The following is a 16750-nucleotide window of genomic DNA, read 5'->3' as shown; positions in this document are numbered from 1 at the left end:
CTTATCTGTTGTGCTGTTGACCTAACCTATCTAATGTCTGAATAGTTACTTTCGGCGCAGCATGCGTACCAACCCCCATTGGTTGGTAGAAAAAGTGACTGACATTATCTTTTGAGATCTGCTTTTGCCATGCTTGACCAGTACCTTTATCTGAACCGCCCATGCTTTTTACTGTTTCCCTGACAGCTTTATCTTGCCCCCTGCAGCTGCCATATCTTTTGATATCTTTACTTTTCAGAACTTTTTTACCGTTGATATCTTTTCTTTTACTTTTTGAGATCTTTTCCCCTTTTTTCTAGGGTTTGTGTCTCCTAGGGTTTTCCTATAAATAATAATAATATTTTCCTAACACATCACACACAAACACTTAATCTCTCCTGTTCTCTTCCTCCCTTTTTGCTCTCTGCCGTTGTCCTCCTGCCGTCTCCTCTCTTGCCTCCGTCTTCCTCCCTGTTCTTCCCTGCTTTTCCGGTAATATATATATATTATATATAATAATTTACTTATTAATTATCCTAACTTATAATCAAGACTTAAAACAGATCATTAAAACAATAATCTTATTTATAGGTTAACTTGTGCTTGTTTAAAGTTGGTTCTTGCTTTATCTTACACCGCATCATTTATCAAGTGAGTTATCTCGTATCTAATCCCTTTTTATTTTAAATGCTTTGGGATGTTCATGTGTTCATACAAAACTTGAGTCTTAAACTGTTTATGAACTTTAGTCGCGCAGTATCCCATGTGTTGAGGACGTAGACTTGGCTGTTTATTTGTATGTGTGGATCATTAACCGTATGGACGGTCTATTCCGCAGTTTTCATGGTACCATTAGATGAACACGGGAGAACATTCGTTTATGATTTTCTCTTTTGTTTACACATGCACAGTTAGTCTTGTTTGTGAGCTCAATTGTGAGCACTGGCAGTCTTGTCTCTTAGAGTTGGTCCCGATCAGATTACACCCTTGTTGAAAACCAGACATACACATGTTGCGCGCAGATTTATTGTTATCTATGTATTGTATTAAACTTGATTTCTCACCAACACGCAAGTGTTTGACGTTTATTTTAACACATGTTCAGGTTTGCAGTAGCTGTTTTGGAGCTTGTGGACACGTAGGACGTTTTTACTTTTGGACCTAGAATTAAAATGTATCAGGACAAGTTAATGATGTTTGAATGTTATAATTTATAATATATTGATTTATGTTTGATTTATGTTCTTTATTTTCCCCGCTGCGCGTGCGCGATAAAATGTGTATTAATAAATATTGACACCAATAGTGTCACGAGTAATGAAACAATATGTGGCGCCCCGATGTATAATCCGCCTTTGGTCGGGGTGTTACAGATTGGTATCAGAGCTCGTTGACTTTAGGATAGGTGGTTAGACGTAACGGCCTAGAATACCTAAGAGTCCCTTCTCGCGCATGAGAGAAATCTCATGTTTGCGCGCTTATTGTTAATTACTCGTTATTTATGAATATGCTCGCACTTGCGCAGTATATGATTTTATGTTCTATTTCGCGATATTTCGATTTTGGTTGAATTTCGATTTTTATTGATTTTACTTACATATTCGTTTGTGGGATTTGAAAATCCGAAAAGTCATGGTGATACATGAATAGTTGATTTTCAATTTCCATTTACGATTATGTTCTGAGGTTGGAGACTTGAAAAGTCATGGTGATACATGAATTGTCAACCTCCAATACTCATTTTCTTGTATATTTTATATTGAAGATTGGAAAGTCATGGTGATACATGAATCGTCAATCTCCAATACTCGTTTACTCGTATATTTTAAATTGGGAATTCGGAAAGTCATGGTGATGCATGAATTGTCGATTTCTGATTCGAATTTGTTACCTTTATTAAGTCTGCATTTTGGGTCATTTATTTTACTTTAACTTTTGATAGCATCTAACTCCGTGAAACCAAGCTTTATAAAGTTATACTTTGCGATAAAACCAAGATATTAACTAAAATTAAAACTTTTATAGAATGCCTCCGCTATCTCGCCGATTTCAGAGAAGAGAAGCCTCGCGCATGCGTAGACAGCAACGTTCCCAGGAAATGGCCGCCGCAATAGCCCAAGCTTTGAGCCAAAACAATACCAACACCTCGAGTTATAACATTAAGTCCTTTAATGCGGGTAACCCTCCGAAGTTCACAGGTCTTGAAGGAGCCACCGTGATGCTCCAATGGCTTGAGAAGATTGAAAACACTTTCCTCCATACCCAATGCCCCTCAGAAAGACGAACCCTATATGCTTCCAGTGTCCTGGAATCCAGAGCGCTTACATGGTGGAATGGAGTAGCTCATGCGCGTGGCGCAGAGGCTGCTTCTAGCATGACATGGGAGGAATTCAAGGAAATTCTTACGCGAGAATTCTGCCCTCCCAACGAAGTTAAGCGCCTGGAGGAAGAATTTTGGAACTTGAAGCAGTACAGCGGTGAAGCGCGCGAGTACGCGACGCGCTTCCACGAGCTAAGCTTACTGGTCCCTCACCTTGTTACCCCTTCACGCCGAGCAATCGAGAAATTCCTTGGGGGTCTCCCCATGGAAATTCAAGATTCTGTATGGGCCAGAAACCCAGTTACCCTCTCTGACGCCATTGAGTTGGCCGCTGTGCTCAGCGACAACCATGTCAGAGCAGGAACCCTGTTCCTGCGGGGAACTGAGAAGACCAAAACCACCAAAACTGTCCCTGAACCCGCAGAAACCAAACCAGAACCCTCAAACCGTAACAACCTCAAGCGCAGGCGCAAGGCCTATGCGCTTACCAACCCGCCCATTGTCCAGCAACCCGTTTACCAACCCCCAGTTTACGCGCCTAACCCACTGTCAACCTACCCAGCACCTCCTGTAGTCCATAACTATGCCTTAACCAATCCAGCACTCCCTGCCCCGCCAACTAAGAAACCTTACACAGGAAACCATCCCTTTTGCCCAACCTGTAGATTTCACCACCCAACCCAAACCCCGTGTCGACTTTGTAACCGATGTGGCCGTACTGGTCACACTGCTGAGAACTGTAGAGTCCTTCTCGCCAATCCAATTGCGCCAACACCACCAGTCTACCCGCAGAATCCACAACCAACCTACCAAAACCCACGACCCAGATCGTGCTTTAACTGCGGTGATCCCAGTCATTTCCGGAACGCGTGCCCGAGACTGCAAGTGCAAATCACACAAGCGAATCCGGTGAACCAGATTTCGAACCAAGTGACGCGTGGACGAGCTTTTAACATAACCGCGCACCAAGCGCAAGCGAATAATGACGTAGTTAATGGTACATTTTTACTTAACGGATTTTATGCTTCTGTACTTTTTGATACTGGCGCCGATCGAAGCTTTATCTCTCGCGCCTTCGAGCAGAAGCTTGCGCGACCGCGCAACGATTTAAAAGAAGATTTTTCAGTTGAATTGGCTAATGGTGAAATTATTTTAATTAACTCAGTGATTAAAGATTGTACGCTTAATCTTAACGAAAACGATTTTCTGATCGACCTCATCCCCATGCCTCTTGGAAGCTTTGATGTTATTATTGGTATGGACTGGCTCTCGCATAATCGCGCCGAAGTTATTTGCGCCAAGAAATTGATTCGCCTACCTCGAGAAAATGGTGATCTTTACATTTACGGCGAAAAACCCTCCAGTGGTCTTAAACTTATGTCTTGCGCCGAAGCCCAAAGGCTCATGCGGAAGAAGTATATTGCATTCCTAGCCCATGTGGTTAAGCCTGCTGAAGAGAAGAAGCTTCGCGATATCCCTGTTGTGCGTGATTTCCCTGAAGTTTTTCCTGATGATCTTCCTGGTATCCCTCCCGCTCGTGAAGTCGAGTTCCGTATTGATCTTGTCCCTGGTGCTTCCCCCGTAGCTAAATCTCCTTATCGTCTTGCACCCGCTGAGATGCAAGAATTGGCCAGCCAACTTCAAGAGTTGACTGCTAAAGGATTCATTCGCCCTAGCTCTTCGCCTTGGGGTGCTCCGGTGTTGTTCGTAAAAAAGAAAGATGGATCGTTTCGCATGTGTATTGATTACCGCGAGTTGAACAAACTCACCATTAAAAACCGGTACCCCTTACCGCGTATTGACGACCTCTTTGATCAACTCCAAGGTGCCTCTTGTTTCTCGAAGATTGATCTCCGCTCTGGCTATCATCAGTTGCGCATCCGCGATGAAGATGTTCCGAAAACTGCTTTTCGAACTCGTTATGGCCATTTTGAATTCTTGGTCATGTCCTTCGGTCTAACCAACGCACCCGCCGTTTTCATGGATCTAATGAATCGGGTGTGTAGGCCTTTCTTGGATAAATTCGTGATCGTGTTTATCGATGATGTTCTGGTGTATTCTAAGACCAAGGCCGAGCATGAGCAACATCTTCGGTTGGTGTTGCAGAAGCTTCGAACCGAGCAGCTCTATGCTAAGCTTTCCAAGTGTGAATTCTGGTCTGATGAAGTACAGTTTCTTGGTCATGTTGTAAACAAGATGGGTATTCATGTCGACCCATCCAAGATTGAAGCAATCAAGAACTGGATTACGCCATCCTCTCCTTCTGAGATCCGTTCCTTTCTGGGCTTAGCTGGTTATTACCGGCGCTTCATTTCGAACTTCTCGAAGATCGCTTTGCCTTTAACAGCTCTGACGCACAAAGGTAAACCATATATTTGGGGCTCGAAGCAAGAAGAAGCCTTTCTGACGCTCAAGCGTTTGTTGTGTGAAGCTCCTGTTCTAGCGCTACCTGAGGGAAGTGATGATTTTGTTGTGTATTGTGATGCCTCCAACCAAGGTCTCGGTTGTGTTCTTATGCAACGAGGCAAGGTTATCGCTTACGCATCAAGGCAACTTAAGGTTCATGAAAAGAATTATACAACTCACGATCTCGAACTTGGTGCAGTTGTTTTTGCCTTGAAGATCTGGAGACACTACCTTTATGGTACTAAGTGTATCCTCTACACTGACCATAAAAGCCTTCAGCACATCTTTGATCAGAAGGAACTTAACATGAGGCAACGCCGATGGAACGAACTCATCAGCGATTACGATTGTGAGATCCGGTATCATCCTGGTAAGGCTAATGTGGTAGCCGATGCGCTCAGCCGAAAACCCTGCCAACTTAACTGTATCTTGCCGCGCACGCATCTTCACTTTGCGCCGATTCAAAGCAACCTTGAATCGCGTATTCGTGACGCGCAGCGCGCATCCATCAGTAACGGTAACCTTCGCGCCGAGTTAGCGTGTGGCGCGGAAGCGCACTTTGTCCCTAATCTGAGTGGAATTCTCTGCTATCTTAATCGCATCTGGATCCCCTTTGATGAGAATCTTCGCGCTGATATCCTGAGTGAAGCGCACAAATCTCGGTATTCTATTCATCCTGGCGCTGATAAGATGTACAAGGATTTGCGCATTACTTATTGGTGGCCCGGTATGAAAAAGGATATTGCTGTGTTCGTAGCTAAATGTCTGACTTGTTCTAAAGTAAAAGCTGAACACCAACGCCCGTCTGGTTTGCTCGAACAACCAGAAATTCCTACGTGGAAATGGGAATGTGTAGCGATGGACTTTATTACCAAGTTACCTTTGACAGCAAGCAAACATGATAGCATTTGGGTAATAGTGGATCGATTGACTAAGTCTGCTCACTTTCTGCCCATTCGTGAAAACTACCGTGTTGAGCAACTCGCGCAGCTTTATGTCAAGGAAATTGTCTGCCGCCATGGTACTCCTTTGAGCATCATATCCGATCGCGATGGCCGTTTTATATCTCGCTTTTGGAAATCTCTCCAATCTGCGCTAGGAACTCGCTTGGACATGAGTACGGCATATCATCCTCAGACTGACGGTCAGTCTGAGCGAACTATTCAAACTCTTGAGGACATGCTCCGATCTTGTGTTCTTGATTTTGGAGGTAATTGGGATTCGCACCTGCCTTTGATTGAGTTCTCTTATAATAACAGCTATCATTCCAGTATCGGTATGGCCCCATTTGAAGCACTTTACGGTCGTAAGTGCCGCTCCCCGATTTGTTGGAGCGAAGTGGGTGAAGCTCAAATCACAGGACCCGAACTTGTTCAAGAGACAACCGATAAAATCGCCAAGATCCGTGATCATCTGCTGACTGCCAGAAGCCGACAGAAGAGTTACGCAGATCGTAGGCGAAAGCCTCTCGAATTTCAAGTTGGTGATCTTGTTCTCCTCAAAGTGTCGCCCTGGAAAGGTGTTGTCCGCTTTGGGAAGAAGGGTAAGCTTGCTCCTCGTTATGTTGGTCCATTCAAGATTCTCGCGCGTGTGGGAAAAGTTGCCTACAGACTTGACCTGCCGCCCGCGCTCAGTAATGTGCATCCAACGTTCCATGTATCCAATCTCAAGAAGTGTTTAGCTGACGAGAACCTTCACATTTCACTCGATGAAGTTCAAGTTGATGAATCTATGCATTTCGTTGAGAAGCCTGTTGAGATTATGGATCGCGAGGTTAAGCAAACCAAGCGCAGTCGTATCCCTATCGTGAAAGTTCGTTGGGAGTCCAAGCGCGGAGCCGAGTTTACATGGGAAAGGGAAGATCAAATGAAGATCAAGTACCCGCACCTGTTCTCTGCGCAACCTACTTCGAGATAAATTTCGGGACGAAATTTCTTAAAGTAGGGGAGACTGTGACATCTGCCCTGATCCGACCCGACCCAGGTACCCGTTTCTCTGACCCGATCTCTTTCTTTTATGATTTAATATTTATTTATACTTATATTTTACTTTTAATAATAAAAATATATATTTCCTTCCCGCCTTTTTCTCTCTCTTTCTTTCCGCCGTCCCCTCCCTCTTCCTTCTCTCATTCCGCCTTCTTTTCCCTCTTGTCGCCGTCCCGCCCTTAAGCCTTGTTTCCCTCAACCCTTTGCTTGTCCTTTGGTTCTTCCCGCCTAAGGATGTCTGCAGCTCCACGCGCCAGACTCCTTACATGGAAGCCTGCGTGAAGACATCTTGTTCCTGCGATGCGTGAAGAGAACTCTTCTCGCAGCGCGCTAAGAATGCATGTTCTTCCCGCGATGCGCTAAGAATGTATGTTCTTCCCGCGATGCGCTTAGAATTCTAGTTCACACAGCACGCTAAGGATGTGATTCTTCCCGCAGTGCGCTAAGGATTGTTGTGCCAGCCTTCGCGCTCGCGCACTCAGCCTTCCCGCGCTTAACCCTTGTATCTTCTGTTTAAATCTAGCCGTTTGCTTTTGTGTTGTCTTATCTGTTGTGCTGTTGACCTAACCTATCTAATGTCTGAATAGTTACTTTCGGCGCAGCATGCGTACCAACCCCCATTGGTTGGTAGAAAAAGTGACTGACATTATCTTTTGAGATCTGCTTTTGCCATGCTTGACCAGTACCTTTATCTGAACCGCCCATGCTTTTTACTGTTTCCCTGACAGCTTTATCTTGCCCCCTGCAGCTGCCATATCTTTTGATATCTTTACTTTTCAGAACTTTTTTACCGTTGATATCTTTTCTTTTACTTTTTGAGATCTTTTCCCCTTTTTTCTAGGGTTTGTGTCTCCTAGGGTTTTCCTATAAATAATAATAATATTTTCCTAACACATCACACACAAACACTTAATCTCTCCTGTTCTCTTCCTCCCTTTTTGCTCTCTGCCGTTGTCCTCCTGCCGTCTCCTCTCTTGCCTCCGTCTTCCTCCCTGTTCTTCCCTGCTTTTCCGGTAATATATATATATTATATATAATAATTTACTTATTAATTATCCTAACTTATAATCAAGACTTAAAACAGATCATTAAAACAATAATCTTATTTATAGGTTAACTTGTGCTTGTTTAAAGTTGGTTCTTGCTTTATCTTACACCGCATCATTTATCAAGTGAGTTATCTCGTATCTAATCCCTTTTTATTTTAAATGCTTTGGGATGTTCATGTGTTCATACAAAACTTGAGTCTTAAACTGTTTATGAACTTTAGTCGCGCAGTATCCCATGTGTTGAGGACGTAGACTTGGCTGTTTATTTGTATGTGTGGATCATTAACCGTATGGACGGTCTATTCCGCAGTTTTCATGGTACCATTAGATGAACACGGGAGAACATTCGTTTATGATTTTCTCTTTTGTTTACACATGCACAGTTAGTCTTGTTTGTGAGCTCAATTGTGAGCACTGGCAGTCTTGTCTCTTAGAGTTGGTCCCGATCAGATTACACCCTTGTTGAAAACCAGACATACACATGTTGCGCGCAGATTTATTGTTATCTATGTATTGTATTAAACTTGATTTCTCACCAACACGCAAGTGTTTGACGTTTATTTTAACACATGTTCAGGTTTGCAGTAGCTGTTTTGGAGCTTGTGGACACGTAGGACGTTTTTACTTTTGGACCTAGAATTAAAATGTATCAGGACAAGTTAATGATGTTTGAATGTTATAATTTATAATATATTGATTTATGTTTGATTTATGTTCTTTATTTTCCCCGCTGCGCGTGCGCGATAAAATGTGTATTAATAAATATTGACACCAATAGTGTCACGAGTAATGAAACAATATGTGGCGCCCCGATGTATAATCCGCCTTTGGTCGGGGTGTTACAGATGTTGTGTAACCAAATTGATGAAGAAGCTCGAAACCTTACTTATGTTGAATTTCCTACTAAGTTTGTTTGGAAACTTGAACAACGAAGGTGGGAACGATGAAGCAGGGTTTTTCAATTGGAAGAATTCATCAAGTTTCTCCGTCTCTCGGTGAGGCGTATTTCTTAAGAATTCTTCTAAACAAAGTCAAAGGACCAAAATCTTTTGAGGATATCAGGACGGTAGATGGCCAGACATTTCCTACATTTAGAGATGCTTGCTATGCACTTGGTCTACTAAATGATGACACGAAATATATCGAAGCGATAAAGGAGGCAAGTGCATCTGGTTCTGGTTATTATCTTCGTGCTTTATTCGGATCAATGTTATTGTCTAGTTCTCTTTCTAGACCTGATTTTGTGTGGGAAAAAAACATGGGAATATCTATTTGATGGCATTATCTACACACAACAAAGAATATTGAATATTCCAGGTATTAAATTTTGTTATTCAATACCAAAATGCATGCACCATGTTATAATTTCAATAGTAAAATATTAATGCTAACTTTTCAATTTATAGCATGCTCAGTGAAATTGTTTTTTTTCTATGATTTATTTATATACGAAATTCATATAATATTATTTATATTTTTTTAATACAATTTTGTAGTTTTGTCACTTCCAGAAAGTCAAATTAAGAATTTAACTTTGTGTGAGATTGAGAAGTACCTACTTCGAAATAACTCAAGCCTACGTAGATTTCAAACTATGCCGTATCCCGATAACGATTCTATAGCTTCTTCAAACAATCGTTTAATCGTTGACGAACTCTCTTATGACACAAACGCTTTAAAAAATGAGTTTCACAGCCTTATAAGTTCATTAACAAATGAACAACGAAGAGTGTTTGATGAAATCATGAACGCAGTTGAAGCTAACAAAGGAGGTGTATTTTTTCTTTACGTCTATGGTGGAACAGGAAAGACCTTTTTGTGGAAGACAATTTGTGGAAGACATTATCTGTGGAAATACGATCTAAAGGTCAGATTGTATTGAATGTTGTTTCAAGTGGTATTGCGTCATTATTGTTGTCAGGAGGTAGAACAGCACACTCTAGATTTCATATTCCTATAAATCTTAACGAGGACTCAACTTGCAACATAAAACCAGGCAGTGATGATGCACATTTGCTAAAGGAAACGAAATTGATTATATGGGATGAAGCTCCGATGATACATAAATATGGGAAGCTCTTGATAGAACAATGACAGATGTATTAACTCCTAATACTTCTATCAATTCGGGAATCCTATTTGGAGGTAAAGTTATTGTTTTTGGTGGTGATTTTAGACAAGTTCTTCCTGTTATTACAAATGAAAGCAGGCAATAGATTGTAAATGCATCTTTATGTTCATCCTATATTTTGGGTAAATGCAAACTTCTTAGGTTAACAAAAAACATGTGGTTAACCATCGGGGCTAAAACATCTGATATGGAGCAGACAAAACAGTTTGCTAAATGGCTGTTGGATATAGGTGAGGGTGATGTGCTAAAAGTAGTCAAATAATTATTAACTAAAATTATACTAATATAGACACTAAGTAATACTCTAGACCCTTAAACTTAACTTAAACTACTAACCGGCAAGTGAACCGATCGACTCTAGTACAGCTAAGTAAGTTCGAATATCGAACCCACGAGACTCTTTAAATTACGAAACTAGCAAATTAGACTCAACTACAAGACACGACTATTTATTAATAATATTTGAGGGGGAATTTAAACTAATTATTAAAACTAATTAAAACAAACCCTAATTAATAAAATAATAATAAAACATAATCATTACTTTAAACTAATTAATTAATTAAACTTAACCTAATTTAATTTAACTAATAAACAATTTAGAAAACTTGGATTAATTCAGATGATGAAAATAACTACCCAGGCCAGAATCCCCAAAGTTACGATTATTAATTTAAATGGAAAAACGCAAGTTATGGAACTGGGATCATAAAATAAACCGTTGACAGAAAACCCGAACAGGACCCTTGAACTTCAAGAAGACGCCTATGGATTTCTAACAATTTTTAAGACTCACCAGTTTTATATTAAACTTCCTTACGGTTACTTAATCGCTTATGTCTAAGTATCTTTTATGGCGAAAACCTACCTTACAGCGCGGAATTCAAAAGATAGCAAAACAAACTCAATTAATTTAATAGACTAAGCTGACAATCAAATCTAGACGGACTCCTTACGAAGAACTAAATCTAGCAATCCCGACAAGCAAAGATCTATTAATAGCCTGTCACTTTACAGCTTTTTAGACTAGCAGCTCACTTTTATCTGTTTACTTGATTTTATTGTTTCTATGATTTTAATGCATATTAATCACAAACTAGCCAAGAACACACAGTAAACGACCTAACAAAACCCTATCCTATGAAACAATCAACAAAGACAGTGTGAAACAATAAATTCAAGTAAACAAAACCAAGCAATCATACGCATCAATCAAATCAAACTTAACAGTTTACTTAAAACATAAAATCCATAACAAAACGAAAATCCAAATAAAATCAAACCGAACTAAGGTTCATCACGACCTAGGCAGTCTATGAAGTTTAGCCTAGCATCATATAGTCTAAATCAAACAAAACAAATAATAACGAAAACATGGTGAAAATCTAAAGAACGAAGGATTAAAGGCGATAAAACCCGTAATCTCCAAACGTGAACGTATAAGTCTTCACCGGCTGTCCTCTTGCCTTCAAAATCACCACGAAACTCGAAAATCTCCTCCAAGAACTCCCAAAATCTGCTGGTGGCTTCAGGTTCTGTCAGGTTTAAGTTAAATGCGTTTAAATAGCGAAAACTAGGCCCGACAAGAAGCAAAAACGAAATAACTCTAGCCCAGATGTGCCTAGGCGCCGCGCCTAGGGCTTTTGGCCTTTCCCCTAGGCGCAGCGCGGCGTGCTCTTCAATGGGGGTCGGTCCGACCGGCCCGGTCTGACCGGTTCTCTGTCCGGTTCCTTCCTGATGCGTTCCGGATCTCCGTTTCGGTTCGTTTTAGCTCGTTTTCTCCCTTTTTAATCACGATCAAATCCCGGAACCTACGAAATATAAAAACGTTAGTAGTATACAAATCTCGACTAAAAACAAGCAAAAACAATTAAAATATTAAATAAAATATACAAGGGAAACATATATATTTAGCATTATATCAGAGGGAAAATGTCGGTGGTTTAAATTATGGTAAAGCAACAATAGACATACCTAATGATCTTTTGATCAATGATTCGTCTGATCCGATTCAAAGTTTAATTGACTTTGTTTATCCTTCAATTCTACAAAATATCGAAAATATTGATTTTTTTCGCGAAAGAGCATTACTTGCACCTACAAATGAAGATATCCAAGACATTAACGATAGATTGCTCTCATTTTTCCCTGGAGATGAAAAGGAGTATCTTAGCTCGGATAGTATCTGCCCAACAGAAGACTTTGTTGATCCACCATAGCCACGTGGCATCTTCTTACCACATTCTTTCTCATCAATTCCCGCCTCCCACAAAACACATTTTCCAAACCGGGTATCCAACCCATTTTCTCTCCTAACAACATTCATTTTATTTAGAGAAACCCTAAATCTCTTTTTCCCTTTCCACTCAATTGATCTGCAGAACTCAAAATCAACATGTCTTCATCATCTTCATCGTTAGCGCCTCCCACCACAGATTCGGCCATCTTATCATCATCTTCATCATCATCATCCATGATCCGCCTCTCATCCACAGATTCTGGTCGCGGATTACAAATCCTATACCTATGCTTGACTTGATGTCAGATGAAGATGAACAAGCGGATGTAGAAAATGTGGTTAAAGACCCATTCAAAGGCATCTCTAAGGTACTTATAAAACAACTATTCAAATTAATAACTATTATGCAGATGCATTTGTTGACCACCACTTAATTTAACAAATTACTTGGATCACGGTGACCAGAATCTCATCTGTGAATTATGTCATGCAAAATTGTGGAAAGACGAGGGTGGAAGAGGAAAACAAAAGGAGGGAAAAACAACTTATTTCCTATGTTGTGGTTACGGTAAGGTTGAGCTACCTGAGTTTAAAGTGCTCCACCAGCTTACAAAGATCTATTTAGCAATGTTGGTCCTAAAAGCAAGTTTTTCTTAAAGAACATTCGACGCTACAATTCTATGTTCGCGTTTACATCAATGGGTGGAAAGGTTGATTCATCCATTAATAGAGGTAACGCTCCATTCATGTTTAGGATTAGCGGACAGAATTATCATTCTATTGGAAGTCTTATGCCGGAAAATGGTTCAAAACCCAAGTCACTATCAAAAGTTGGGTTGTATTTAAAACATCCGGTTTTCAGCCATGGACAGTTGTATGTGACACTATCAAGAGTCAAGAGGAGAGACGGAGTCAAATTATTAATATTGGACACATATGGTAAACTTACAAATAGGACATCTAATGTTGTTTACAAAGAGATATTTCGAGATTTGTGATTTATGTTTCACTTAGTCAAATTTGATTGTAAGTTACTTTCGTCCTTCATTACTTTAATTCATCACCTTTTGTCTTTTTTTTTTCACTCACTACATAAATAAAATGTATCTTTTATATTGTGTCCGATCATATTATATTTTACATGTTTTATGGTTAAAGTGTTAGTAATTTTTTTAACTACAATGTATGTTTCTACCTTTTATATTTAATACCCAATTTTTTTTTATGATATTTCGAATGTTTTCTGACTTGTAAAATTAAATTTGTTAAACCTGTGTGCTACACAGGTAACTAACCTAGTTCCGTTTATAAAATAAGGAAAATGATAATTATGAATAAGCTTTTTGTATTATTTAAATCTGCCATTTGGATTGTATGGTTGGTAATGCCAACATGTTTTTACGGAATACAATAAAAAAAATTGAATTTCTACTTAAAGCATAAGACATATTAATATTATACAGACAAGTAATTACTTTCAAGCGAGGATGTCCAACTGCCTAATTCAACCACCTTTTAGCTTACTACACCTTTTAGCTTACTACACCTTATCCGACATGTACTGTTTTAGCTACTTATAAATATCCTTGCAATCGACTTTCCAAATGCATTCAACTTTCTAACATTTACAATAACAACTACTTTGATGGCTTCCATATCAAGAAGACGGACCACATTTGCTCTTGCCGCTATTCTTTTCTTTTACGAGTCATGTGTCGCCGAAATACGTATGTACTCGTTTACTTTTACTACGAAGAAAGATGAGGATTCTCTATATATAACCTTGTATATTGCTATATTCTAAGATACATAAATATATCCATGATCTCTAGAAAAGTGGGGATAATCTCTATTTATAACCTTGTGTGTCTATATATGCAAGGCTATATGTGTCTCTAGTATACAATATTAATTAGTTGTTCCACCATTTGCATGTGTGTACATCTAAGAATTATTATTTGTTAACTATTACAGCTCCCAACTATAGTTTCATGCATGAAGCAACAGAAGCTCCCAAGATTTCATTCTATGACTACATTATCATTGGTGGTGGTACCGCTGGAATCCCATTAGCAACCACATTATCGGCAAACTACAACGTTCTATTGCTCGAACGTGGTGGCTCACCTTATGGAAATCCCAACATTACCAATGTCAACAATTTCGGTTCTTATTTTGCGGATACATCTCCTACTTCTCCCTCTCAACAATTTATATCCGAAGGTGTTGTAAATTCACGTGCACGAGTCTTGGGTGGGGGTACTTCTATTAATGCAGGCTTCTACTCTCGTGGAGAATCAAAATTCAACGAAGAAGCTCGATTGACTGATGCAAATTTGGTGGATGAGTCCTATAAGTGGACAGAAAGAGCAATTGTATATAGGCCGGTAGTGCAGAAGTGGCAGTCAGCACTTCGAGCGGCACTAGTGGAAGCTGGGGTCGAACCCGACAATGGCTTTAGTTATGATCATATCGTTGGAACTAAAGTCGGTGGTACACTCTTTGATGCAAATGGAACTCGGCATTCAGCTGCAGATTTGCTACAATATGCAAATCCGAAACTGTTGTCGGTGCTTCTACATGCAACAGTTCATAAAATCTTATTTAAGACTGAAGGTAAGCTAAAACTAATAACCCAATTATCCTCACTTACGTGGATTGGATAGTAGCACGGGAACGGGTACGAGACCAGGATACGGGTATGGGAAACGGCAAAAATTAAAAATCCAAGATACGGATACGTCAAGGGTACAACAAAAAATATATAAAAAATTACAAATATATTGAACTTATTCCAATATATATATATATGTGTGTGTATATATATATATATATATTGTCAAAGGCCGTTACCTACTCAATTCTGACTATTTTTTGTTTAGGAAAACGACCCAGATTTCTAGGAGTGTAATTATCGATTGTTATTTAAATTGTCTATTGGCTATTCCGTGGCTTACTTGTAACACGTGTGCAGGAGTATCAGGGCCATTGGCATATGGAGTGGTATTTGCCGATTCATTAGGCCGTAAATGTATAGCATACCTGAAAGGTGGAAAGAAGGATGAAATTATATTATCAGCTGGTGCCCTTGGAAGCCCTCAACTGTTGATGTTGAGTGGCATAGGTCCAAAAGAACAACTGGACGCGCTTAAAATTAGAGTCGTGCTTCCACAACCTTTGGTTGGTAAAGGCATGGCGGACAACCCACTTAATACGATCTTCGTTCCCTCTCCTATCGCAGTCGAGGCATCCATCATCCAAGTTGTCGGTATTACTCGGTATGGTAGCTACATTGAGGAATCTAGTGGCACTAACTTCATACGTGCAAACCTCTCAAGCTATCAAGGATTTTCCCCTCAGGTAAGTAACATTATTTTTTTTTCAAAATAGGGTTTTCTTACCTTATGGAAATAACTCATTTTTGAAGAAAAAAACAATTCATAGCAAACCGAATAAATGATTAACGACATTTCTTGCTTGCAGATGGGTGGGTTTATATTTGAGAAAATCAGTGGACCTTTATCTAAGGGTGAACTAAAGATTAAAAACCTTGACCCAACTGATAATCCATTAGTGACATTCAATTACTTCAAGGAACCCATAGATTTGCAAAAATGTGTAATCGCGGTTCAAACCATTTTAAGAGCGGTTGAATCAAAAGCATTTTCCAACTACAAGTATGCCAATATGACCATCAAAGACATTCTTGATCTAAATGTGAAGTTACAATTAAATATGCGTACGCATGCTAATACAAGCTCTTCGTTGGAACAATACTGCAAGGACACTGTCAGGACTATGTGGCATTATCATGGTGGTTGCCGTATAGGTGAAGTTGTTGATAACGAATATAAGGTTCTTGGTGTCGGAACGCTTCGAGTTATTGATGGATCAACTATACTTAACTCTCCAGGAACTAATCCTCAGGCTAGTGTTTTGATGTTGGGAAGGTGAATGCACTTGAATGTGAACTTAACATGTGTATCATATTATTTGTGGTTAACCAAATAACGGTTGTTCGTTTTCAAATTATCGCAGGTACATGGGAGTTACAATACTTGGCCAACGGATTGCATATGACAACTCAAAATAAGAATTGATAATCACGTTCAGTTTCACTACTGGATATTATCTATTTGCCGGACTAAGTTAAACTTGTCGATTCTTATCTTACTTGGTATGAAATACTAAGTTTCATTCATATTATGTGTACTGATGTAATTTTGTGATCATATTACATGTATATAAAACTTCGATTACATGTATATATTTATAAATGTATCAAATAATTTAAGCTTACATTTGAAAAAAGTCGTAGACAAAATGTTTAATATATTTGTTGGATATAGATTAATGTCCAGCTAAAGTTAAAATAGAAAAAAGAAAAAAAAAAGAATAAGAAGAAGAAGCGTGAGAAGAAAAAAAAAAGTGTGAGAAGCAAACTAGCTAGTCCACTAATCTTTTATAATTGAATGTTTGTTATTAAATTGAGAGAAAAAAATAATGAATATGTCATAAAAGTAATAATACGTGTTTCCAAACATACAATCACGACGTGTATATTTTTATCAACGTTTTAATATAAGACTATTGTTGCGCATATTATAAACTTATAACCAAAATGATTTCGTGTCATTT

The 16750-nt window shown here is 39.3% G+C and overlaps 2 protein-coding genes across 2 annotated transcripts; both read left to right on the top strand.

The window, feature by feature from the left end:
• The first annotated feature begins 8685 nt into the window (after positions 1-8685).
• LOC143532501 (uncharacterized) lies at positions 8686-12092 on the top strand. The gene is made up of 3 exons (XM_077027543.1): positions 8686-8920; positions 9239-9609; positions 11799-12092. Exons 1-3 carry the CDS (start codon positions 8686-8688, stop codon positions 12090-12092), a joined length of 900 nt encoding a protein of 299 aa, XP_076883658.1.
• Positions 12093-13645: 1553 nt separating this feature from the next.
• On the top strand, positions 13646-16255 carry LOC143532471 (protein HOTHEAD-like). Its single transcript, XM_077027509.1, has 5 exons — positions 13646-13839; positions 14087-14728; positions 15087-15472; positions 15596-16062; positions 16151-16255. The coding sequence occupies exons 1-5, from the start codon at positions 13758-13760 to the stop codon at positions 16203-16205; spliced, it is 1632 nt and encodes a 543-aa protein (XP_076883624.1). The 5' UTR covers positions 13646-13757; the 3' UTR covers positions 16206-16255.
• The last annotated feature ends 495 nt before the right edge of the window (positions 16256-16750 follow it).

The sequence above is a fragment of the Bidens hawaiensis genome, unplaced genomic scaffold (genome assembly GCF_021521415.1).
Source record: "Bidens hawaiensis isolate Kalapana, Puna unplaced genomic scaffold, B.hawaiensis_p1.1 tig00009447_1, whole genome shotgun sequence".
Classification (NCBI taxonomy): Eukaryota; Viridiplantae; Streptophyta; class Magnoliopsida; order Asterales; family Asteraceae; genus Bidens; species Bidens hawaiensis.
This window is presented reverse-complemented; position numbering and strand designations above follow the sequence as displayed.

What these genes read in the sequence shown, in the direction of transcription:
- LOC143532501 (XM_077027543.1), top strand. Translation starts at nt 8,686, where the DNA reads ATGAAGCAGGGTTTTTCAATTGGAAGAATTCATCAAGTTTCTCCGTCT. An exon ending in GGCAAGTGCATCTGGTTCTG is followed by an intron (nt 8,921 to 9,238) that starts GTTATTATCTTC and finishes ACAATTTTGTAG; the next exon opens with TTTTGTCACTTCCAGAAAGT. An exon ending in TGTGGAAATACGATCTAAAG is followed by an intron (nt 9,610 to 11,798) that starts GTCAGATTGTAT and finishes GCATTATATCAG; the next exon opens with AGGGAAAATGTCGGTGGTTT.
- LOC143532471 (XM_077027509.1), top strand. Translation starts at nt 13,758, where the DNA reads ATGGCTTCCATATCAAGAAGACGGACCACATTTGCTCTTGCCGCTATT. An exon ending in AATCTTATTTAAGACTGAAG is followed by an intron (nt 14,729 to 15,086) that starts GTAAGCTAAAAC and finishes ACACGTGTGCAG; the next exon opens with GAGTATCAGGGCCATTGGCA. An exon ending in AGTGTTTTGATGTTGGGAAG is followed by an intron (nt 16,063 to 16,150) that starts GTGAATGCACTT and finishes AAATTATCGCAG; the next exon opens with GTACATGGGAGTTACAATAC.